We start from the raw sequence: 24,011 nt of genomic DNA, 5'->3' as shown, positions 1-24,011 counted from the left end.
GCAAAGCGTCCAGGAGAGTTTTCTAGAGCAGTATGTCAATAGTCCGATGAGGGTAGGGGCCATATTGAACCTGGTATTCGGGAACGAGCCAGGACAGGTGGGAGAAGTTGCACTGGGGGATTTCTTTGGGAACAGTGACCACAATTCTGTAAGTTTTAGAATACTTGGAGATAAAGAAGAGAGTGTTCCTTAGAGAATAGTGCTAAACTGGGCCAAAGCCAATTATATCAAAATTAGACAGGAGCTGGGAAATGTGGATTGGACACAGCTATTTGAAGGGAAGTCCACATTTGAGATGTGGGAGGCTTTCAAAGATAGGTTAACGGCAGTGCAGGATAGGCATGTCTCGTTGAAGGCAAAGGATAGGAAGGGCAAGATTCGTGAACCGTGGATGACAGGAGAAATTGTACGACTAGCCAAGAGGAAAAGGGAAGCGTACATAAGGTCTAGGCAGCTAAGAACAGAATGGGCCCTGGAGGAATATCAGAAAAGTAGGACAAGTCTTAAACAAGGAATCAAGTGGGCTAAAAGGGGTTATGAAATAGCTTTAGCAAGCAGAATTAAGGAAAATCCCGAAGCATTTTATTCTTATAAAAGAAGCAAGCGGGTAACTAGAGAAAGGATTGGTCCACTAAAAGATAATGAAGGAAGGCAGTGTGCCGAACCTGAGAGAATGGGTGAGGTTCTGAATGATTACTTTGCATCAGTGTTCACTGAGGAGAGAAATATGATGAATCTTGAGATTAGAGATAGACGTTTGATTAGTCTGGATCACGTTGGCAGAAGTAGGGAAAATGTGTTGGGTTTGCTAGAGGTTATTAAGGTGGACAGATCCCCAGGACCGGATGGGATTTATCCCAGGTTGCTGAGGGAGGCAAGAGAGGAAATAGCTGGGGCCCTGACAGATATCTTTGTAGCATCCTTAAACACAGGTGAGGTGCCGGAGGACTGGAAGGTTGCTCATGTTGTCCCCCTGCACAAGAAGGGTAGTAGGGATATTCTGGGTATCTACAGACCAGTGAGCCTGACGTCAGTAGTGTGGAAGTTGCTGGAGAGGATACTAAGAGATAGGATCTATTTATATTTAGAAAAGAATGAGCTTATCAGTGATAGGCAAGATGGTTTTGTGCGGGGGAGATTGTGCCTTACCAACTTAATAGAGTTCTTGAGGAAGTGACCAAGTTGATAGATGAAGGAAGGGCTGTTGATGTCATGTACATGGACTTTAGTAAGGCATTTGATAAGATTCCCCATTGTAGACTAATGGAGAAAGTGAAGTCACATGGTGTGCAGGGTGTTCTAGCCAGGTGGATAAAGAACTAGTTGAGCAACAGGAGACAGAGAGTAGCAGTTGAAGGGAGTTTCTCGAAATGGAGAAAAGTGACCAGTGGTGTTCCACAGGGGTCAGTGTTGGGGTCACTGTTGTTTTTAATATACATAAATGATCTGGAGGAGGGCACTGTTGGTATGATCAGCAAATTTGCAGATGTCACGAAGATTGATGGAGTAGCAGAAAGCAGAAGGGACTGTCAAAGAATACAGGAGGATAGAGATAGACTGGAGAGTTGGGCGGAAAAGTGGCAGATGGCTTTCAATCCAGACAAATGTGAGGTGATGCATTTAGGCAAGTCTAATTCTAGAATGAATTTTAAAATGAACGGAAGAGCCTTGGGAAAAGTTGATGGGCAGAAAGATCTGGGAGTGCAGGCCCATTGTACCCTGAAGGTTGCTGCACAAGTGGATAGAGTGGTCAAGAAGGCATATAGTATGCTTGCCTTCATTGGACAGGGTATTGAGTATAAGACCTGGCAAGTCATGCTAAAATTGTACAAGATATTGGTTTGGCCACATTTAGAATATTGTGTACATTTCGTCACATTACCAAAAGGATGTGGACGCTTTGGAGAGGATACAGAGAAGGTTTATGAGGATGTTGCCTTTTGTGGAAGGTGCTAGCTATGAAGAAAGGTTGAGTAAGTTAGGTTTATTTTCATTAGAAAAAATGAGATTGAGTGGGGACCTGATTGAGGTTTACAAAATCATGAAGGGTACAGACAGGGTGGATAGAGACAAGCTTTTTCCCAGGGTGAAGGATTCAATAACGAGAAGTCACGCTTTCAAGGTGAGAGGTGGAAAATTTAAGGGGGATACACCCGGCAAGTACTTCACACAGAGGGTGGTGGGCGTTTGGAATGCGTTGCCAGCAGAGGTGGTAGAGGCAGGCACGGTAGATTCATTTGAGATGTGTCTGAACAAATGCATGAGTAGGTGGGGAGCAGAGGGATACAAATGCTTAGGAATTGACCAATAGGTTTAGACAGTAGATTTGGATCAGCTCAGGTTTGAAGGGCCGCAGGGCCTGTTCCTGGGCTGTAAATTTTCTTTGTTCTTTGTTCTTATACCAGTCCAGGGCATCAGGTGAAGCAATTGGCACCTCACCTGGGAAAACATAGCCTTTTCGATTCTTTGTAACCCAGTTATTTTTAATAATAAATGTTGCAGCTCACTAACACTTCCTCAAGGGCAACTAGGGATGAGCAATAAATGCTGACCCAGCTAGCAACACCCACATCCCAATGAGAGAGTAAAAAACGCCACTGTTCCTACAGGATAGCAGTCAGTTAACTGTACACACATGAGTGAGGACAGGTCACAGAGAGCTGTCCATGGGCTTATTGTACCTTACAATTACCAGTCTGTGCAGCAATGTTTCTCTGTAAGTACACATACTGAGCTTCAGAAATCCTTCCTTCTGGGTACACCTATCCTTGGATTGTGTGCAATTCTGGTCCCCTTCCTATCAGAAAGATGTTGTGAAACTTGAAAGTGTTCAGAAAAGATTTACAAGGATGTTGCCATGGTTGAGCTACAGGGAGAGGCTGAACAAGCTGGGGCTGTTTTCCCTGGAGTGTCGGAGGCTGAGGGGTGACATTATAGAGGTTTACAAAATTATGAGGGGCACGGATAGGGTAAATAAGCAAAGTGTTTTCCCTGGGGTCGGGGAGTCCAGAACTAGAGGGCAAAGGTTTAGGGTGAGAGGGGAAAGATATAAAAGAGACCTAAGGGGCAACCTTTTCATGCAGAGAGTGGTACGTGTATGGAATGAGCTGCCAAAGGAAGTGGTGGAGGCTGGTACAATTGCAACATTTAAGAGGCATTTGGATGGGTATATGAATAGGAAGGGTTTGGAGGGATATGGGCTGGGTGCTGGCAGGTGGGACTAGATTGGCTTGGGATATCTGGTCGGGATGAAGGCCTGGACCAAAGGGTCTGTTTCCATGCTGTACGTCTCTATGACTCTATAACTGAATGCATCTCATTTACCGGTCCTGCCTGAAAATGGAATGTTTGTGCTCAGGCTAGCTAAACAAAAGATGTCCTCACACACTGCTTCATCATCCTCCTTACAACACGCCCTGAGATGTCCACAAACTCACAGCTGGGCTGTCATGTACCCCACTCCCCAGTCTCACACATTGAGGTCAGTGCTGAATGCAATAGACTGGGATCCAAACTTGACAAATTTTCCTCTAGCTCAAAGACTCTGCGATCAGTTCTGTATTTGCTACAAGATTGCAATGAGTTAGGTGTTGACAACAGCGGAACAGATTGTGAAATTTGGTCTGCCAAGCTTTTACAAGAAGAGAATGATGATTCCTGTAAACTGCAGCTTCAGTTCTGCCAAAAGCCAGACCTCCATCTGCCACTCCTCAGCCCATTGACCCATCTGATCAAGATCCTGTTGTACTCTAAGATAACTTTCTTTGCTGTCCACGGTACCACGAATTTTGGTGTCATCTGCAAACTTACCATTTCTCCTTTGTTCACATTCAAATCATTGATACAAATGACAAATAGCAGTGGACTCAACACCAATCCTTGTGGCACACTACTGGTCACAGGCCTCCCGTCTGAAAAATGACCCTCCATCACCTCTGAACAACTTTTGACATTTACCCCAGACATGGCAGATGGGGGGAAATCTGTGCCCCCACTTTCTGGGAAATGTCCAAGAAGTTCTATTGGATGGGATGACAGTAACATGGGACTTCCTCTTCCCCTACAATGCCAGACCATGTCATCCTGGTCTGAGGTTGTCATCCCAGGTGAAGCAGTCCCAGCTGCCTGGGGGGATGCCCTGCTCTGTAGGGTGATATCTTTCTGCATTCCACCTGGATATGTCCCACCATCTTGTCTCCAATACCTCACACTCCCCCTGTCCCTGCTAGTGTATCCACCTCCCACCAAATCTCTGCCACTCTATTGCTCACCAAACGTTTTACTCTGTTACGACGTGCGGTAAACCCCTCTGCTAATTTAAACCTGAGAGCGTGACGCTGGAAAAGCACAGCCGGTCAGGCAGCATCCAAGGAGCAGGAGAATCAACTTTTCAGGCATAAGCCCTTCATCAGGAATGAGGTTTGTGGGCTGGGGCGCTGAGAGATAAATGGGAGTGGGGGGTGGGTTGGGGGGGGGAGGTAGATGAGTATGTGATAGGTAGATGAAGGTGATAGATCGGAGAGGAGGATGGAGTGGATGAATGGGAAAGGTGATGGACAGGTCAGGAAGAGGATTCCAAGTTATAGGCTCGGGCCTGGGATAATGTGGGGGAAGGGGAAATGAGGAAACTGATGAAATCCACATTGATCCCATATGGTTGGAGGGTCCCAAGGCAGAAGATGAGGCGTTCTTCCTCCAGGCATCTGGTGATTAGGGTTTGGCAATGGAGGAGGTCCAGTACCTGCATGTCCTTGGTGGCGTTCATTGGTGTGGGTGTCCCAGAGATCTTCTCTGAAATGATTGGCAAGTAGGCATCCTGTATGTGAAGGTTAGTAGGGTGAAAGGTGAGAACAAGGGGGTTCTGTCCTTTTTGTGATTGGAGGGGTGGGGTTTGAGGACAGTGTTGCGGGAATTGGAGGAGATGAGCTGGAGGGTATCATCAACAAGGTGGGAAGGGAACTTGGGATCTTGGAAGAAGGAGGCCACCTGGGATTTTCTAAAGTGGAATTGGTCATCCTGGGAACAAATGCAGCTGAGGTGGAGGAATGGGAATAAAGGATGGTGTTTTTACAGGAGGTAGGGTGGGAGAAGGTGTAGACTTGGTAGCTGTGGGTGTCGGTGAGCTTGCAGTAGTTGTCCGTAGTCAGTTGGTGGCCAGAGATGGAGAGATACAGGAAGGTTTTCCAAGATGATCCATGTGAATTTATGGTCAAAGTGAAAGGTATTGGTGAAGTTGATGAACTGTTCAACTTCCTCGCAGAGCATGAGGTCGCACCAATACAGTCATTGATATAACGGAGGAACAGATGGGGAGTGGTGCCAGTGTAACTGCGGACGATGGATTGCTCCACGTACTCGACAAAGAGGCAGGCATAGCTGGGGCCCATGTGGGTGCCCATGGCTACCCCTTTGGTTTAGAGGAAATGGGAGGATTGGAAGCAGAAGTTATTGAGGGTGAGGACCAAATCAGCCATTCAGAGGAGGGTGTCAGCAGTTGGCCAGCATGAGAGGCAGAAACAGAGGGCTTCAAGGCCTTCATCATGGTGGATAGATGTCTACAGGGACTGGATGTCCATGGTGAAGATGAGGCTTTGGGGGCTGGGGAAACAAAAATCTTGGAGGCGGTGATGGGCACGCATGGTGTCCCGAATATTGGTAGGGAGTTCATGGACTACGAGGGATAGGATTGTGTCAAGGTGTGCAGAGATGAGTTCAGTGAAATAGGTGCAGGCTGAGACAATGGGTTGACCAGGAAAGTCAGGTTTGTGAATCTTTGGTAGGAGATAGAATTGGTGAAGGGTTCATGAATGATTAGGATGGAGGCCGTGGATGGGAGATCCCCAGAGGTGATGAGGTTGTGGATGGTCAGGGAGATGATGGTTTGGTATTGGGAGGTGAGGTTGTAGTTGAGGGTGTGGTCAGAGGAGGTATCTGTGAGTTGGCACCTGGCTTCAACAGTGCAGAAATCGGTGCGCCCAACTACCACTGCACCCACCCCCTTGTCTGCTAATTTCATAGTGAGGTTGGGGTTGGAGCAGAGGGAGTGGACGGCTGCACGTTGTGAGGGCGGGAGGTTGGAGTGGGTGAGGTGGGTGGACAGGTTGACGTGGCTGATGTCATGGTGGCAGTTAGAAATGAAGAGGTCAAGGCGCCAAAGGATCCTTCCACATCCGTCAGAAATGCAAATCATTTCAGCGAACATCTCTGGGACATCCGCACAACCAACTCCACCGCCCTGTGGCTTAACACTTCAACTGGCCTTTCCACTCCATCAAGGACATGCAGGTCCTGGGTCTCCTCCATGACCCAATCTGAACCGGGAGGAAGAACGCCTCCTAATCTGCCTTGGTACACTGCAACCACATGGGATGCATGTGGATTTCAACAGTTTCTTCATTTCCTCTCCCCCTGCATTATCCCAGTCTCAAACCTCCAACTCGGCACCACCTTCCTGACCTACACAAATCTCTTATAGACAGGTACCTTTCAGACAGCTCTTCAACTAGCAGTCTATACTTATTGATTTTATTGGCAGTTCTCCCCATAACCATTCAAAATATCTGGTTTTATACACCAAAACATCAGATCATTTCATTGATTTGATGTCATCAAAACATTACGTTTCAAATTCAATTGGATTTTGGTATCTTGGGGTATAATTTAAACTGATTGGCTGAATTTGAATTTGTTTTTGTACCATGGCAACTCAACTGCATGATTGGTTTTATAGCCAAATATTATATTTTAACTTATTTCAGAATACTTTGTGCCAGTGAGAAATTTCAGTTCCCTTAAAGGTACAGTACACGTTTACAACTTTGTAACACTTGCCCCTTGATGGCTTCATTTTTCTTCTCTATTCCTTAACCACATTATTATGACATACATATGACTTTAGTCTAAATTCATATTAACATATTCCCACATATATATTATACTGACTAGATCTCATCTACAGTTTATCAATTAAATCCACAATAACGCACTTGCAACTACATTCTTACGACCCGCAACATGTACGATTTGTAAATTAAAAGTCTGTAACATAAGACTCCAATGAAAAAGTCTCATATTCTGGTCTTTCCAAGAAAGTAAGGGGATTGTGATCTGTGTACACAACTGTCTCCGACACATTGTTCATGACATACACATTAAAATGTTATAAGGCCAGTACCAAACTCAATAGTTCTTTTTCAATCGTGGAGTATTTCCTCTTCTGGATGTTGAGTTTCTTTGAAAAGTAAACAACTGACAGTTCAATCCCATCCTCATCTTCCTCCAGGAGTACAGCTCCAACTCCTATGTCACTAGCATCCATTCTCTCCATTGCCCACATTAACACAGAACATAGAGCATTACAGTTCAATACAGGTCCTTCGGCCCTCAATGTTGCACCGACTTGTGAAACCAATCTGAAGCCTACCTAACCTACAGTGTTCCATTTTCATCCATATGCCTATCCAATGACCATTTAAATGCCCTTAAAGTTGGCGAAGCTAGTACTATTGCAGACAGGCCATTCCATGCCCCTACTACTGTCTGAGTAAAGAAACTATCTTTAACATCTGTCCTACATTATTATCCCTCAATGTAAAGCTATGTTCCTCCGTCCTATCTAACCCTCTGATTATCTTATATGTCTCAATTAAGTCGCCTCTAAACCTTCTTCTCTCCAACAAAAACAGTTTCAAGTCCCTCAGTCTTTCCTCATAAGACCTTCCCTCTAACATCACAGTAAATCTCCTCTGAACCCTTTCCAAAGCTTCCACATCCTTCATGTAATGGGTTGACCAGAACTGTACTCAATACTCCAAGTGCGGACGCATGAGAGTTTTGACCAGCTGCAGTATGACCTCATGGCTCCAAAACTCAATCCCTCTACCAATAAAAGCTAACATACATACGCCTTCTTAACAATCCTATCAGCCTGCGTGGCAACTTTCAGGGACCTACGTACATGAACACCAGGATCTCTGTGTTCATCTACATTACCAAGAATCTTACCACTAGCCCAGTGCTTTGCGTTCCTGTTACTCCTTCCAAAGTGAATCACCTCACACTTTTCTGCATTAAACTCCATTTTCCACTCTTCAGCCCAGCTCTGCAACTTATGAATGTCCCTCTGTAACCTACAACATCCTTCGGCACTATTCACAACTCTACCGACCTTAGTGTCATCTGCAAATGTACTAACCCATCCTTCTGCACCCTCATCCAGGTCATTTATAAAAATGACAAACAGAAGTAGCCTGAAAACAGATCCTTGCAGCACACCACTAGTAACTGAACTCCAGGATGAACATTCCCCATCAACCACTCTGTCTTCTTTCAGCTAGCTGATTTCTTATACAAACTGCTCAATCACCCTCAATCCCATGCCTCCGTATTTTGTGCAATAGCCTACCAAGTAGAACCTTATCAAACACTTTACTGAAATCCATATGCATCGCATCAACTGCTCTACCCTCATCCACCTGTTTAATCACCTTCTCAAAAAACTCTATAAGGATTGCGAGGCATGACCTACCTTTCACAAAACTGTGTTGACTATCCATAATCAACTTACTCCTTTCCAGATGATTATAAATCTTATCTCTTATAACCTTTTCTAACACTTTACCCACAACCAAAGTAAGGCTCACTGGTCTATAATTACCAGGGTTGTCTCTACTCCCCTTCTTGAACAAGGGAACAACAATTGCTATCCTCCAGTCTTCCAGCACTATTCTCGTAGATAATGACAACATAAATAGCAAAGCCAAAGGCTTTACAGTCTCCTCCCTGGCTTCCCAGAGAATCCTAGGATAGATCCCATCCGACCCAGAGAACTTATTTTCACACTTTCCAGAATTGATAACACCTCCTTCTTATAAAGCTCAATCCCATCTAGTCTGATAACCGATATCTCAGTATTCTCTTCGACAACATTGTCTTTTTCCATAGTGAATACTGAAGAAAAATATACATTTAGCTCTTCCCCATCTCCGCTCACTCCATATACAACTTCCCACTACTATCCTTAATTGGTCCGAATCTTACTCTAGTCGGTCTTTTATTCCTGATATACCTGTAGGTTTTCCTTGATCCTATTTGCCAATGAATTCTCATGTCATCTCCTGGCTCTTCTTAGCTCTCTCTTTAGGTCTTTCCTGGCTAACTTGTAAGTCTCAAGTGCCCTAATTGAGCCTTCGTATCTCATCCTAAATAAGCTTTCTTCTTCCTCTTGATAAGAGCTTCAACATCTTTAGTAAACCATGGCTCCCTCGCTCAACAACTTCCTCCCTGCCTGACGGGTACATACTTATCAAGGACATGCAGTTGCTGTTCCTTGAATAAGCTCCATTTTCCAATTGTGTCCATCCTCTGCAATTTCCTTCCCAATCATAAATCTTGCCTAATTGCATCACAATTGCTTTTCCCCCAGCTATAACACTTGCCCTGCTGTATATACCATATTTTCCATCGCTAAACTAAACATAACTGAATTACATAGAAGAATACAGCGCAGTACAGGCCCTTTGGCCCTCGATGTTGCGCCGATCCAAGCCCACCTAACCTATACTAACCCACTATCCTCCATATACCTATCCAATGCCCGCTTAAATGCCCATAAAGAGGGAGAGTCCACCACTGCTACTGGCAGGGCATTCCATGAACTTACGACTCGCTGAGTGAAGAACCTACCCCTAACTTCAGTCCTATATCTACCCCCCCCTTAATTTAAAGCTATGCCCCCTTGTAATACCCGACTCCATACGCGGGAAAAGGTTCACACTGTCAACCCTATCTAACCCCCTAATCATCTTGTACACCTCAATCAAGTCACCCCTAAACCTTCTTTTCTCTAATGAAAACAGCCCCAAGTGTCTCAGTCTTTCCTCATACGATCTTCCTTCCATACCAGGCAACATCCTGGTAAACCTCCTCTGCACCCGTTCCAGTGCCTCCACATCCTTCCTATAGTATGGCGACCAAAACTGCACACAATATTCCAGATGCGGCCGCACCAGAGTCTTATACAACTGCATCATGACCTCAGGACTCCGGAACTCAATTCCTCTACCAATAAAAGCCAGTACGCCATATGTCTTCCTCACCGCACTATTTACCTGGGTGGCAACTTTCAGAGATCTGTGTACATGGACACCAAAATCCCTCTGCTCATCCACACTACCAAGTATCCGACCATTAGCCCAGTACCCCATCTTTTTGTTATTCTTCCCAAAGTGAATCACCTCACACTTAGCTACATTGAATTCCATTTGCCACCTTTCTGCCCAGTTCTGCAGCTTCTCTATATCCTGCTGTAACCTGCCACATCCTTCCTCACTGTCAACAACTCCTCCGACTTTCGTATCATCCGCAAACTTGCTCACCCAACCTTCTAACCCCTCTTCCAGGTCATTTATAAAAATGACAAACAGCAATGGTCCCAAAACAGATCCTTGCGGAACACCGCTAGTGACGGCACTCCATGAAGAAACTTTGCCATCAACTACTACCCTCTGTCTTCTTCCATCCAGCCAATTCCTAATCCAAACCTCCAACTCACCCTCAATGCCATATCTCCGTATTTTCTGCAGTAGCCTACCGTGGGGAACCTTATCAAACGCCTTACTAAAATCCATATATACCACATCTACCGCTTTCCCCTCATCAACCTCCTTCGTCACCTTTTCAAAGAATTCAATAAGGTTTGTGAGGCACGACCTGCCCTTCACAAAACCATGCTGACTATCCTTGATCACATTATTCCTATCCAGATGTTCATAAATCCTATCCCTTACAATTCTCTCTAAGACTTTGCCCACAACAGAAGTGAGACTCACCGGCCTATAGTACTAGGGTTATCCCTACTCCCCTTTTTGAACAAGGGAACCACATTTGCTATCCTCCAGTCTTCTGGCACTACTCCTGTAGACAAAGAGGACATAAAAATCAAGGCCAATGGCTCTGCAATCTCCTCCCTTGCTTCCCAGAGAATCCTAGGATAAATGCCATCAGGCCCAGGGGACTTATCTATTTTCACCTTTTCCAGGATTTCCAACACCTCTTCTCTACATACCTCAAAGCCATCCATTCTACTTATTTGTGACTCAGTATTCACATCGACGACAATGCCCTGTTCCTGAGTAAATACTGTGGTCACTATCACCAAAGTGTTCACTTACCTCCAAATCTAACACCTGGCTGGGTTCATTATCCAATACCAAATCTAATGTGGCTTCACCCCTTGTTGGCCTGTCTACATACTGTGTCAGGAAACTCTCCTGTGCATATTGGACAAAAACTGACCCATCTAAAGTACTTGAACTAGAGTATTCCCAGTCAATATTTGGAAGGTTGAATTTTCCCATAACAGCTACTCTGTCACTCTTGCTCCTATTGAGAATCATCTTTGCTATCCTTTCCTCTACACCTCTGGAACTATTTGGACAACTATAGAAAACTCCCAACAGGATGACCTCTCCTTTCCTGTTTCTAACCCCAGCCCATACTATCTCAGTAGACAAGGCCTCAAACTACATTTCCGCCACCATAATACTGTCCTTGATGAACAATGCCACCTTCCCCCCCCCCCCACCCCCAATCTTTTACCACCTTCTCTGTTGTTACTGAAACACCTAAATCCCAGAACCTGCAATAACCATTCCTGTCCCTGCTATACTCATGTCTCCAAAATGGCCACAACATCAAAATCCCAGGTACAAACCTATGCTGCAAGTTCACCTACCTTATTCCAGATGCTCCTGACATTGAAGTAGACACACTTTAAACCAACTTCCTGCTTGCCACTGCCCTCATGTGACCTTGAAACCTTATTTCTGACCTCACTACTCTCAGCTTCCTGTGTACTGGAACTACAGTTTAGGTTCCCATCTCCCTGCTAAATTAGTTTAAACCTGCCCAAAGAGCATTAGCAAATTTCTCCCCCTGGATATTGGTACCACTCTGGTTCAGGTGAAGACCATCCTGTTTGTAGAGGTCCCATCTACCCCAGAAAGAGTCCCAATTATCCAGGAATCCAAAGTCCCCCTCCTGCATCATCCCTGTAGCCACGCGTTCATCTCCACTCTTTCCGTATTCCTCACCTCGCTAGCACATGGCACAGGCAACAAACTAGAGATAACAACTCTGTTTGTTCTAGCTCTAAGCTTCCACCCTAGCTGCCTGAATTTCTGTCTTTAATCCCCATCTCTCTTCCTACCTATGTTGTTGGTACCTATGTGGACCAAAACTTGGGGCTGCTCCCCCTCCCCCTCAAGGATCCCTGAAAACTCAATCAGAGACATCAAGGACCCTGCTACCTCGGAGGCAACACACCAACCACAAGTCTCTCTCCTTCCCACAGAAATTAGACATCATTCAGATGCAGAGTAAAATCTGCTGAGCATCTTCCACTTCATGTTCATATTTTGCACACCAGAAGTTTATAAACAGTCGTCACCACAAACTACAATACGATATTTGACAAACTTAATCTCAATGCATCACCTCAGGGGCAGAAGAAGACAAATTCAGGGCAATTAATTGTGGTAGTACCATCTCCATAGAGAGTTCATTTACTGTGCAGGGGTGGAGCCAATGGCAGGTGAACATGTACTAGAATGGGTTTGGGTTCTTTCTTACCTTATCATTTTGACTGACCATCATATGATATTCTCTGAAACAGAATTGTTTTGTAAAATCTATGAAGTAGAAAACTCAATATTTGTATAGTGAAGTGATCTCTGGGAATTGAAAAGAATTCTGCTTTCAGATTTTCCTGACTCAGTACATTCACATGACATTCCATGACATAGTTGGCACCCAAGGTTGGAAAGTACTCACACTATTAGACCAGATTGTGAACAGTTGGACAGGTTTATTGAACATCAAACAAAAATAGCCAATAATCAGTACAAAGAGCTTATGTACAGGAGAAGTATTTTGGTGTTAGTAAAAACATCAAAGGCACTCTTCCAAAGGCAGCCTTACCCACCCATGGTACAGATTTACTTCAGTTACCTTATTTGTTTCTTTATACTGATACATGAACACATTTGATTTTTAATAATTATGTTACAGTTTTACAGCATTTTCATAAAATTACCAATGCTTCACATCAAGGGAAAATAATATTTTGAGCAAATGAAACATGTCAAAATCTTTAGATAAAATAAAGAAAACATTTAAAGACAAATAATGCCTTGTTCTTTCCTCTTTTTCACATAACCTGTACGTACTCCTCCAAGGCACACACCATTCTAACTTAGAATTATATTTCTACTTCTTCACTGTCACAGGATCAAAAACCTTGAACTTCTTCCCAAACAGCAATGTAAGTATGCCAAAAACACATGGACAGCAATGATTCAGGTCAATGTCACTTAGGGAAGGACATTGCAGGTGGGGAGTGAGCACTTTGCCAGAAGCATCTGAAAAATGTTAGGCAGTGCCCAAGTCAAACTTAACCCTAAACAGACAGTTCAAGGATATTGGTCTAGTACGGGAAAGTGGGACTAAAGTAGGTCATAGAATAGTTTTTGGCAGTGCAGACTGGATGGTCCAAAGGGCCTCTTCTGCATTAAATGGTTCCATTACAGAAATTGGAAACATCAGGATTACCCAAACTAAAATAGTTAAAACTGTTCAAAAGTAGGTAATTTAAAAGTTGGCTATTTTGCGAAAGCAGAGTGGAAAATTGCGTCATCAACATCCTTGTACTCTATAAAGCACGCTCTGGAGTATAATTCTGTTGAAATGCACTCAGATATCTGTTGAAGTTGCGAATTTCCTCTTGATTCCATACAGTCTGGCCATTGGGATTCTGGGGCTCAAAAACAAATATTTTATCACAGCATTTTCTTAGTGTTGGATGTTCTGCTTCAATGTTTTCCTTTGCCTCTTTCCCATTTCTCTCATCATCAACAATAAATATCAGGGATGATTTTCCTACAGAATAAACCAATATTAGAAATATTAAAGAAACAGAATTTTCTGAAATTCAATGGACACCATCAGGGTATGCTAGGCACCTGGCAGCTTCTTAGTAAAACATGCCCCCAGAATCTATGTATTGCACTTCCACTCCTTGGCTACTCCCATTCTTTTTCCTTATCATTCTTTGTCTCCCTCTCTCCTCCCTTCTGCCATCCTCCAAAGCAGGGTTGGCTGTGGACAGAGACACCAGCAAGCAGTGGCTGGAGCAGGGACACTGGTGACCAGCAGCCAGACAGGAACACGGTGACCAGCAGATGGAAGTAGAGAAACCAGGCACCAGCAGCCGGAGAGGGATGGCGGTGACCAGTGGCCCAAAGTAGTGAAACCAACCAGCAACCCAAAGCTGGGAGACTGGTGACCAACAGCTAGAGCAGGGACACCAGCAAACAGCAGCCAGAGTGAAGAATCCAGCAATTCAGTGTGGAGCATGGCAGCAGCCAGTGATATGACCATGTGGAAACCCCCTGTGCTGGTCTGCGGCAGAGAGCCTTTGGAAAGAGACTGTGTTGGTTGTCTTTTTAACATTGCTTCAATTTTTTCCAACCTATTGGTATAATGTGTATAGCTGCACTGTGTATAGCTGTAATGTCACCTGTTTTTTTGTCATTTCTGTATTCTGTTGCTGAGGATGGTACCAGAGCAGGGATTTGTGATTGCAGTTATACAGCACCTTGGTGAGGCCACATCGAAAATATTGTGTGCAGATTTGATCTCCTTTTCTGAGCAAGAATGCTCTTGCCCTCGAGGGAGTGTAGTGAAGGTTTACCCGGCTGATTCCAGGGATGGTGGGACTGATGTATGAGGAGAGATTGGCTAAGTTAGAATTGATTTCACTGGAGTTCAAATGAATGAGGGGGCATCTCATAGATTAGATTCCCTACAGTGTGGAAATAGGTCCTTCAGTCCAACAAGTCCCCTTCAAAGAGTAACCCACCCAGACCCATTTCCCTCTGACTAATGCACTGAACACGATGGGCAATTTAGCATGGACTGTGGGAGGAAACTAGAGCACTCAGAGGAAACCCACGCAGACAAGGGAGAATGTGCAAACTCCACACAGACAGTCACTAGAGGCAGGAATCAAACCTGGGTCCCTATTGATGTGAGGCAACGGTGCTAACCACTGAGCCACCGTAACGCCCCAGGTATCTACTTTTTCAATAAGTATATCGATAAGTATCTATATATTTTATAAGTATACTTTTATAAGATACTTCATAAACTTCTAACAGGGCTAGACAGTTGGAGGATGTTGCGAAACTTGAAAGGGTTCAGAGAAGATTTATAAGGATGTTGCCAGAGTTGAAAGGTTTGGGCTATAGGGAGAGGCTGAATAGGCTGGGGCTGTTTTCACTGGCGTGTCTGAGGCTGAGGGGTGACCTTATAGAGGTTTATAAAATCATGAGGGGCATACAGTCATAGAGTCATAGAGATGTACAGCATGGAAACAGACCCTTCAGTCTAACCTGTCCATGCCGACCAGATATCCCAACCCAATCTAGTCCCACCTACCAGCACCCGGCCCATATCCCTCCAAACCCTTCCTATTCATATACCCATCCAAATGCCTCTTAAAATATTGCAATTGTACCAGTTTCCGCCACTTCCTCTGGCAGCTCATTCCATACACGTACCACCCTCTACATGAAAAATGTTGCCCCTTAGGTCTCTTTTATATCGTTCCCCTCTCACCCTAAACCTATGCCCTCTAGTTCTGGATTCCCCGACCCCAAGGAAAAGACTTTGTCTATTTATCCTATCTGTGCCCCTCATAATTTTGTAAACCTCTATAAGGTCACCCTTCAGCCTCCGACGATCCAGAGAAAACAACCCCAGCCTGTTCAGCCTCTCCCTATACCTCGAATCCTTCAACCCTGGCAACATCCTTGTAAATCATTTCTGAACGTTTTCAAGTTTCATAACATCTTTCTGATAGGAAGGAGACTGGACTTGCATGCAACATTCCAACAGTGGCCTAACCAATGTCTTGTACAGCCACACCATGACCTCCCAACTCCTGTACTCAATGCACTGACCAATAAAGGAAAGCATACCAAACTCCCTCTTCACTATTCTATCTATCTGTGACTCCACTTTCAAGGAACTATGAACCTGCACTCCAAGGTCTCTCTGTTCAGTAACACTCCCTAGGACCTTACCATTAAGTGTATATGTCCTGCTAAGATTTGCTTTCCCAAATTGCAGCACCTCGCATTTATCTGAATTAAACTCCATCTGCCACTTCTCAGCCCATTGGCCCATCTAGCTCAGATCCTGTTGTAATCTGAGGTAACCCTCTTCGCTGTCCACTACACTTCCAATTTAGGTGTCATCTGCAAACTTACTAACTGTATCTCTTATGCTCGCATCCAAATCATTTATGCAAATGACAAAAAGTAGAGGACCCAGCACCGATCCTTGTGGCACTCCACTGGTCACAGGCCTCCAGTCTGAAAAACAACCCTCCACCACCACCCTCTGTCTTCCACCTTTGAGCCAGTTCTGTATCCAAATGGCTAGTTGTCCCTGTACTCCATGAGATCTAACCTTGCTCATCAGTCTCCCATGGGGAACCTTGTCGAATGCCTTACTGAAGTCCATATAGATCACATCTATTGCTCTGCCCTCGTCAATCCTCTTTGTTACTTCTTCAAAAAACTCAATCAAGTTTGTGAGACATGATTTCTCACGCACAAAGCCATGTTGACTATCCCTAATCAGTCCTTGCCTTTCCAAATACATGTACATCCTTTTGCCCGAAACGTCGATTTTGCTGCTGCTCCTCGGATGCTGCCTGAACTGCTGTGCTCTTCCAGCACATCTAATCCAGAATCCCTCAGGATTCCCGCCAACAACTTGCCCACCACTGAGGTCAGACTCACTGGTCTATAGATCCCTGGCTTGTCTTTACCGCCCTTCTTAAACGGTGGCACGACATTTGCCAACCTCCAGTCTTCCTGCACCTCACCTGTGACTATTGATGATACAAATATCTCAGCAAGAGGCCCAGCAATCACGCCTCTGGCTTCCCACAGAGTTCTTGGTTACACCTGATCAGGTCCTGGGGATTCATCCACCTTTAACAGTTTCAAGACATCCAGCACTTCCTCCTCTGTAATCTTGACATTTTGCAAGATGTCACCTATTTCCCTACAGTCTATATCTTCCATATCCTTTTCCACAGTAAACAATGATACAAAATATTCATTTAGTATCTTCCCCATTTTCTGTGGCTCCACACAAAGGCCGCCTTGCTGATCTTTGAGGGGTGAAAATGTGTTGCTGGAAAAGCGCAGCAGGTCAGGCAGCATCCAGGGAACAGGAGAATCGATGTTTCGGGCATAAGCCCTTCTTTGAGGGGCCCTATTCTCTACCTAGTTACCCTTTTGTCCTTAATATATTTGTAAAAACCTTTTGGATTCTCCTTAATTCTATTTGCCAAAGCTACCTCATGTCCCCTTTTTGCCCTCCTGGTTTCCCTCTTAAGTATACTCCTACTTTCTTTATACTCTTCTAAGGATCCACTCGATCTATCCTGTCTATACCTGACATATGCTTCCTTCTTTTTCTTAACCAAACCCTCAATTTCTTTAGTTGAAACTTTATTGCTGGAACAGCACAGCAGGTCAGGCAGCATCCAGGGAACAGGAGATTCGACGTTTCGGGCACAGGCCCTTCTTCAGGAATGAGCATTCCTTCTTCAGGCATTCCTGAAGAAGGGCCTGTGCCCGAAACGTCGAATCTCCTGTTCCCTGGATGCTGCCTGACCTGCTGTGCTGTTCCAGCAATAAAGTTTCAACTTTGATCTCCAGCATCTGCAGACCTCACTTTCTCCTCAATTTCTTTAGTCATCCAGCATTCCCTACACCTACCAGCCTTTCCTTTCACCCTGACAGGAATATACTTTCTCTGGATTCTTGTTATCTCATTTCTGAAGGCTTTCCATTTTCCAGCCGTCCCTTTACCTGCGAACATCTGCCTCCAATCAGCTTTCGAAAGATCTTGCCTAATAACGTCAAAATTGGCCTTTCTCTAATTTAGAACTTCAACTTTTAGATCTGGTCTATCCTTTTCCATTACTATTTTAAAACGAATAGAATTACGGTCGCTGACCTCAAAGTGCTCCCCCACTGACACCTCATTCGCCTGCTCTGCCTTATTTCCCAAGAGTAGGTCAAGTTTTGCACATTCTCTAGTCGGTACATCCACATACTGAATCAGAAAATTGCACGCACTTAAGAAATTCTTCTCCATCTAAACCTTTAACACTATGACAGTCCCAGTCGATGTTTGGAAAGTTAAAATCCCTGACCATAATTACCCTATTATTCTTACAGATAGCCGAGATCTCCTTACAAGTTTGTTTCTCAATTTCCCTCTGACTATTAGGGGGTCTATAATACAACTAGGAGAAAGTGAGGACTGCAGATGCTGGAGATCAGAGCTGAAAAATGTGTTGCTGGAAAAGCACAGGAGGTCAGGCAGCATCCAAGGAGCAGGAGAATCAACGTTTCGGACATAAGCCCTTCTTCAGGAATGGGAACGGTGTGCCAAGCAGACTAAGATAAAAGGAGGGACTTGGGGGAGGGGCGTTGGGAATGCGATAGTTGGAAGGATGTTAAGGTGAGGGTGATAGGCTGGAGAGGGGGTGGGGGCAGAGAGGTCGGGAAGATGATTGCAGGTCAAGAAGGCGGTGCTGGGATGGAGGACGGGAAAAATTTCTGGCTGCAAGAGCTGCTCCTTTTTTTTGAGGTATTTTAGGTGCTGGAGGTGATTTCCTCAAATTCCAGGAGCAGCAATTACTGTTTTATATGCTGTTGCATTGTTTTGGAACTTTGGGGAAAAGAGTCAAAAAAACAGCAGTTTTAAAAGAGAGAAGAACAGACAAAGGAAGCACATGGTGAGGTCAGTACATGTACAGGATAAATAGACACAGTCTTTTCCCTGGGGTGGGGGTGTCCAGAACATAAGTTTAGCATGAGAGGGGAAAAATATAAAAGGGTCCTAAGTGGCAACTTTTTCATGCAGAGGATGGTGCATGTATGGAATGAGCTGTCAGAAGTAGTGATGGAGGCTGGTACAATTACAGCATTTAAAAGGCATCTGGATGGATATATGAATAGGAAGGATTGAGTGGGATATGGGCCAGGTGCTGGAAAATGGGACTAGATTAGGTTAGGATAACTGGTCAGCATGGATGAGTTGTACCGAAGGGTCTGTTTCTATGCTGTACACCTCTATGACTCTTTGACTCTATGACAGGGTAGATGCAGGGAGGATGCTCCTGATAGTGGGTGTGTTCAGAACCAGAGCTCACAGTCTGAGGATTCAGGGGAGACCATTTCGGACAGAAATGAGGAGACATTTCTTCATTCAGAGTGGTGAACATATGGAATATTTTACCATAAGAAGTAGTTGATGGCAAAACATTAAATGCATTCAAAAGGTGTCTAGATTGATTAAATTCCCTACAGTGCGGAAACAGGCCCTTCGGCCCAACAAGTCCACACTGACCCTCCAAAGCGCAACCCACCCAGACCCATTCCCCTACATTTACCCCTGCACTTAACACTATGGGCAATTTAGCATGGCCAATTCACCTAACCTGCACATTTTTGGACTGTGGGAGGAAACCAGAGCACCCGGAGGAAACCCACACAGACACGGGGAGAATGTGCAAACTCCACACAAACAGTCACCCAAGGCAGGAATTGAACCTGGAACCCTAGTGCTGTGAGGCAGCAGTGATAATCACTGAACCACCTTGCCACCCCATTCTTTACTCAGAGAGTGGTGAACCTGTGGAATACATTACCACAAGAAGTAGTTGATGGCAAAACATTGAATGTATTCAAAAGATGTCCAGATAGAGCATTTGGAGCAAATGGAACCAAAGGGGAGAAAACAGGATTAGGTTATTGAGTTGGATGATCAGCCATGATTGTGATGAATGGCGGAGCAGGCTGGAAGGGCTGAATGGCCTCCTCCTGCTCCTCCCGTCAATGTCTCTCGGTATTCTGTACCTCAGGTGGCACTGAGCGGCGAATCATAAACATTTCACTGTGCTCAGTGAGTACATGTGACAATAACGCTAAATCAATTCAATTGCTTTCAATGAATAAAGGAATAAACATTCTGTGTAAAGCACTTGTGATTTCCCTGAGCTATTTATATAACCCACTGTCACATGACGTTAAAAGGTTTGTTGGAAAATGAAATATAATGTCGAGAACTTTGGTCATTAACGCAACAAAGGCAGATAAAGGCATAAAACTTGTTAATATTGGTCTCCAGATGGACTTGGATGTGCTTGTACCAGGAACTCAAAGTTAGCATATCCTTTCAGCCAACAATTAGGAAGCCTAATGTTCTGCTGCCTTTGAACGCACGGCGATTCGAGTGTACCGAATACGATCAGAAATGACTTTGTTAGACCATTCCTGAAATGTGCAGGTTTGGTCTCAATATGCCTGCGTTGGGATGCGGTGAAGGTTTCATTAGATCGTCTCTTGGGATGAGAGGGTTGTTCCTTTATAAAATGCTGGGAGATGTCAGAGCTCAGAACGGGGGACAGGGTAAGACAGAGTGGGAGGGGATGCAGGGCACTGTCAGCGTTATCGAGTTGGAATGATCACAGAGTTCACAAACGTCAAAGTGTGCGATTCACGTTGCAGTTATTACAGTTAAAAGCAAAGTTACCTCATTGTTACTCCTTACCAGCTTTTAATTCCATGTACTTTAAAAAGTTGTCATAGAAAGAGTCGCGCACGTCCGTAAGGTTCCGTCTTCCATAAAGATTTGTGTGGTACACTCCATACAGATTGTGATACTTCGGAAACCAGCAATTCCGGAAACATCGACACATAAGGTATCTCCAGACCATGGGGGAACGGTTAAAGCACTCGGCCACAATTGAGCAGAGAGGGGAACAGCAGCAGCATAGGGAAGAGATCAACGGGCGGAGGAGCTTGGACAGCCCGCAGCAGAAAGCCTGAAAGGCTCGCAAGGTGCCCCAGCAACAGCGCCACAGCAAGTAGGAAAGCTGCAGCTCGTCTTCAAATGGACGGTACTCGACCTCCATGCTGCCCAAATCTAACCTGTCGATGATCTTCCGAAGTTTCTCATCGGGACAGAGCGAGTACACAATGAGACGACAGCGATTCTGAAACAGCGGCATGTTTTGGGCCTCAGTATCACTGAGCATTGCACTCTCCTGCAGACTGGGGGTTCTGGACTCAGTCTGGTGAAAATGAGCTCTTTGGGATAGGCTCCGAGCTCCTCCTACTGACCACACCGTCTTTCTGGGAATAGAGTTCGGAGTGGGGCTTTGTAGCAAGTAACTGCGGGAAATAGTATTTCATTTTGAACTTCGAAATAAATTCAGAAATGAGCATTAGCAGCTTTCAAGAAAACTGGAATGAGAGAGATTCGGATCGAAATCACCTCCCACACATTATTCACATGACAACAGAAAGTTTAAGTTTTTGAATGGAGAACAAAGTGCTTGAACGACCTGAAAATATCTTGATTTGGAAATGCCAGTGTTGGACTGGGGTGTACAAAGTTAAAAATCGGACAACATCAGGTTATAGCCCAACAGGTCTAATTGAAAGCACTAGCTTTCGGAGCGCTGCTCCTTCATCAGGTGGTTGTGGAGTACACAACTGTAAGACACAGAATTTATAGCAAAAGTTTACAGTGTGATGTAACTGAAATTATACATTGAAAAATACCTTGATTGTTTGCAAAGTCTCTCATCTGTTAGAATGACCATGTTAGTTTCACTTCTTTCATATGTAAATCGCAAAACTCTTTTTAAAAGTTCCATTCTCAGGTGAACTTTAACAATTGGTGTCAGTCCAGATAATATATTGAAGGTTTTAGCCCCCTGTGTGCTGTTGTCTGTGTCATAATGTTTAGACTGGTTCTAATCTAAAACATGAACGAACAGAATCTTACATGGATTCATGCAGTACAATGTAACTCTACAAGTACATATTCACCCATAAACATATATGTATATGTGTGCATGTGGGTTTGTGTGTGTCGTGTAGGGGGTTGTGAGTATCTGTGAGAGAGAGTGTATGTGTGTGTGAGTGTAAAGGGGTCTAAGCCTGTCAGAGTGCATATGTGAGTGTGGGTGTGCGTGCGTGTTATGTGTATAGGAGTGCCTGTATGTGTGTGTGTAGGAGTGCCTGTGTGTGTGTTTGTGTAGGAGTGTCTGTGTGCGCATGTGTGTAGGAGTGTATGTGTATGTGTGTCTGAGTGTGTGTGTGTAGAAATGCCTGTGTGTGTACGTGTGTGTTTGTGTAGGAGTGCCTGTGTGTGTGTGTTTGTATAGGAGTGTCTGTGTATGTGTGTGTGTAGGAGTGCCTGTGTGTGTGTATATGAGTGCCTCTGTGTGTTCATGTGTATAGGAGTGTCTGTGTGTGCGCGTTTGTGTAGGAGTGTCTGTGTGCATGTGTGTGTAAGAGTGTGAATATGTATGTGCGTGTGTGTAGAAATGTATGTGTATGTGTGTGCGTGTGTGTAAGAATGTGTGTGTGTGTGTATATAGTAATGTGACATGAACCCAAGGTGGCGGTTGAGGCCCTCCCTATGGGTATCGAACTTGGCTATCAGCATCTGCTCGGCCACTTTTCGCTGCTGCCTGTCTCGAAGTCCGCTTGGAGGATTGTCACATGAAGGTCTGAGGTCGAATGCCCTGGACCGCTGAAGTGTTCCCCAACTGGGAGGGAACACTCCTGTCTGTTGATTGTTGTGCGGTGCAACCGACAGGATACCTTTTGTCGTCCAGTACTTCCCAGGAGCTGAAAAACTACGTCATGTTCTTTGTGGACTGCAACACATTATCAATGAGGATGAGCACCTCACCAAGACCTTCCCCACACCTCCATTACTTGCCTTTAAACAACTGCCAAACCTCAAACAGACCGTTGTTCTTGGCAAACTGCCTGGCTTTCACGACAACTCCATACAACCCTGTCATGGTAGGCGCTGCAAGACGTGTCAGAGTATGGACATGGATTCCACCATTACACGTGGGGACACCTCCCTCCATGTACTTAGCAGGTACTCATATGAGTTGAAAAATGTGGTGCTGGAAAAGCACAGCAGGCCAGGCAGCATCCAAGGAGCAGGAGAATCAACGTTTCGGGCATAAGCCCCTCTTCAGGAAGGTTCAGTGCTTATGCCCAAAATGTCGATTCTCCTGCTCCTCAGATGCTGCCTGGCCTGCTGTGTTTTTCCAGCACCACATTTTTCAACTCTGGTCTCCAGCATCTGCAGTCCTCACTTTCTCCTAGGTACTCATATGACTCAGCCAACGTCATCTTGCTGTAGGCAAGGATGCCCTGAGACATGGTACATTGGTGAAACTGAGCAGAGGCCACGGTAACAATCGGATGAATGGGCACCGCACAATAATCAACAGACAGGAGGGTTTCCTCCCAGTTAGGGAACACTTCAGTGGTCCAGGACATTCGACCGCAGACCTTCGGGTGACCATCCTCCAAGGCGGACTTCAGGATAGGCAGCAACGAAAAGTCGCCGAGCAGAGGCTGATAGCTAAGTTCAATACCAATAGGGAGGGCCTCAACTGGGACCTTGGGTTCATGTCACACTACATACACACACAAACACTCCTACACACATACACACACACACACACACTCCTACACACAAACAGGCACTCCTATATACACACACACAAACAGGCACTCCAATACACATACACATGGATGCATACACACACACAGGCACTCCTATAAACACAAACACACACACACACGCGCATGCACTCCTACACATACACACACACACACACTCCTACACACAAACAGGCACTCCTATACACACACACACGCACACTCTCACAGACTTAGACCCCTTTACACTCTCACACACACATATATACTCTCTCTCACAGACACTCACAAGCACCCACCCCACACACACCTATGCACACACATATATATATATATATATATATATATGTGAATATGTACTTGTAGAGCTATATTGTACTT

The 24,011-nt window shown here is 44.8% G+C and overlaps 1 protein-coding gene across 1 annotated transcript; it reads right to left on the bottom strand.

Moving 5' to 3' along the window:
- Window positions 1-12,845: 12,845 nt before the first annotated feature.
- Window positions 12,846-21,605, bottom strand: LOC122541520 (uncharacterized). The gene is made up of 2 exons (XM_043678346.2): window positions 20,701-21,605; window positions 12,846-13,935 (listed from the first exon to the last, which is right to left on the bottom strand). Exons 1-2 carry the CDS (start codon window positions 21,185-21,187, stop codon window positions 13,709-13,711), a joined length of 714 nt encoding a protein of 237 aa, XP_043534281.2. The 5' UTR covers window positions 21,188-21,605; the 3' UTR covers window positions 12,846-13,708.
- Window positions 21,606-24,011: the final 2,406 nt, after the last annotated feature.

Source organism: Chiloscyllium plagiosum, unplaced genomic scaffold (genome assembly GCF_037043375.1).
Source record: "Chiloscyllium plagiosum isolate Xiang-an unplaced genomic scaffold, Cpla_swu_hap1 HiC_scaffold_35, whole genome shotgun sequence".
NCBI lineage: Eukaryota > Metazoa > Chordata > Chondrichthyes > Orectolobiformes > Hemiscylliidae > Chiloscyllium > Chiloscyllium plagiosum.
Note: the sequence above shows the minus strand (reverse complement) of the source record. Positions and strands in the feature narration are given on the sequence as shown.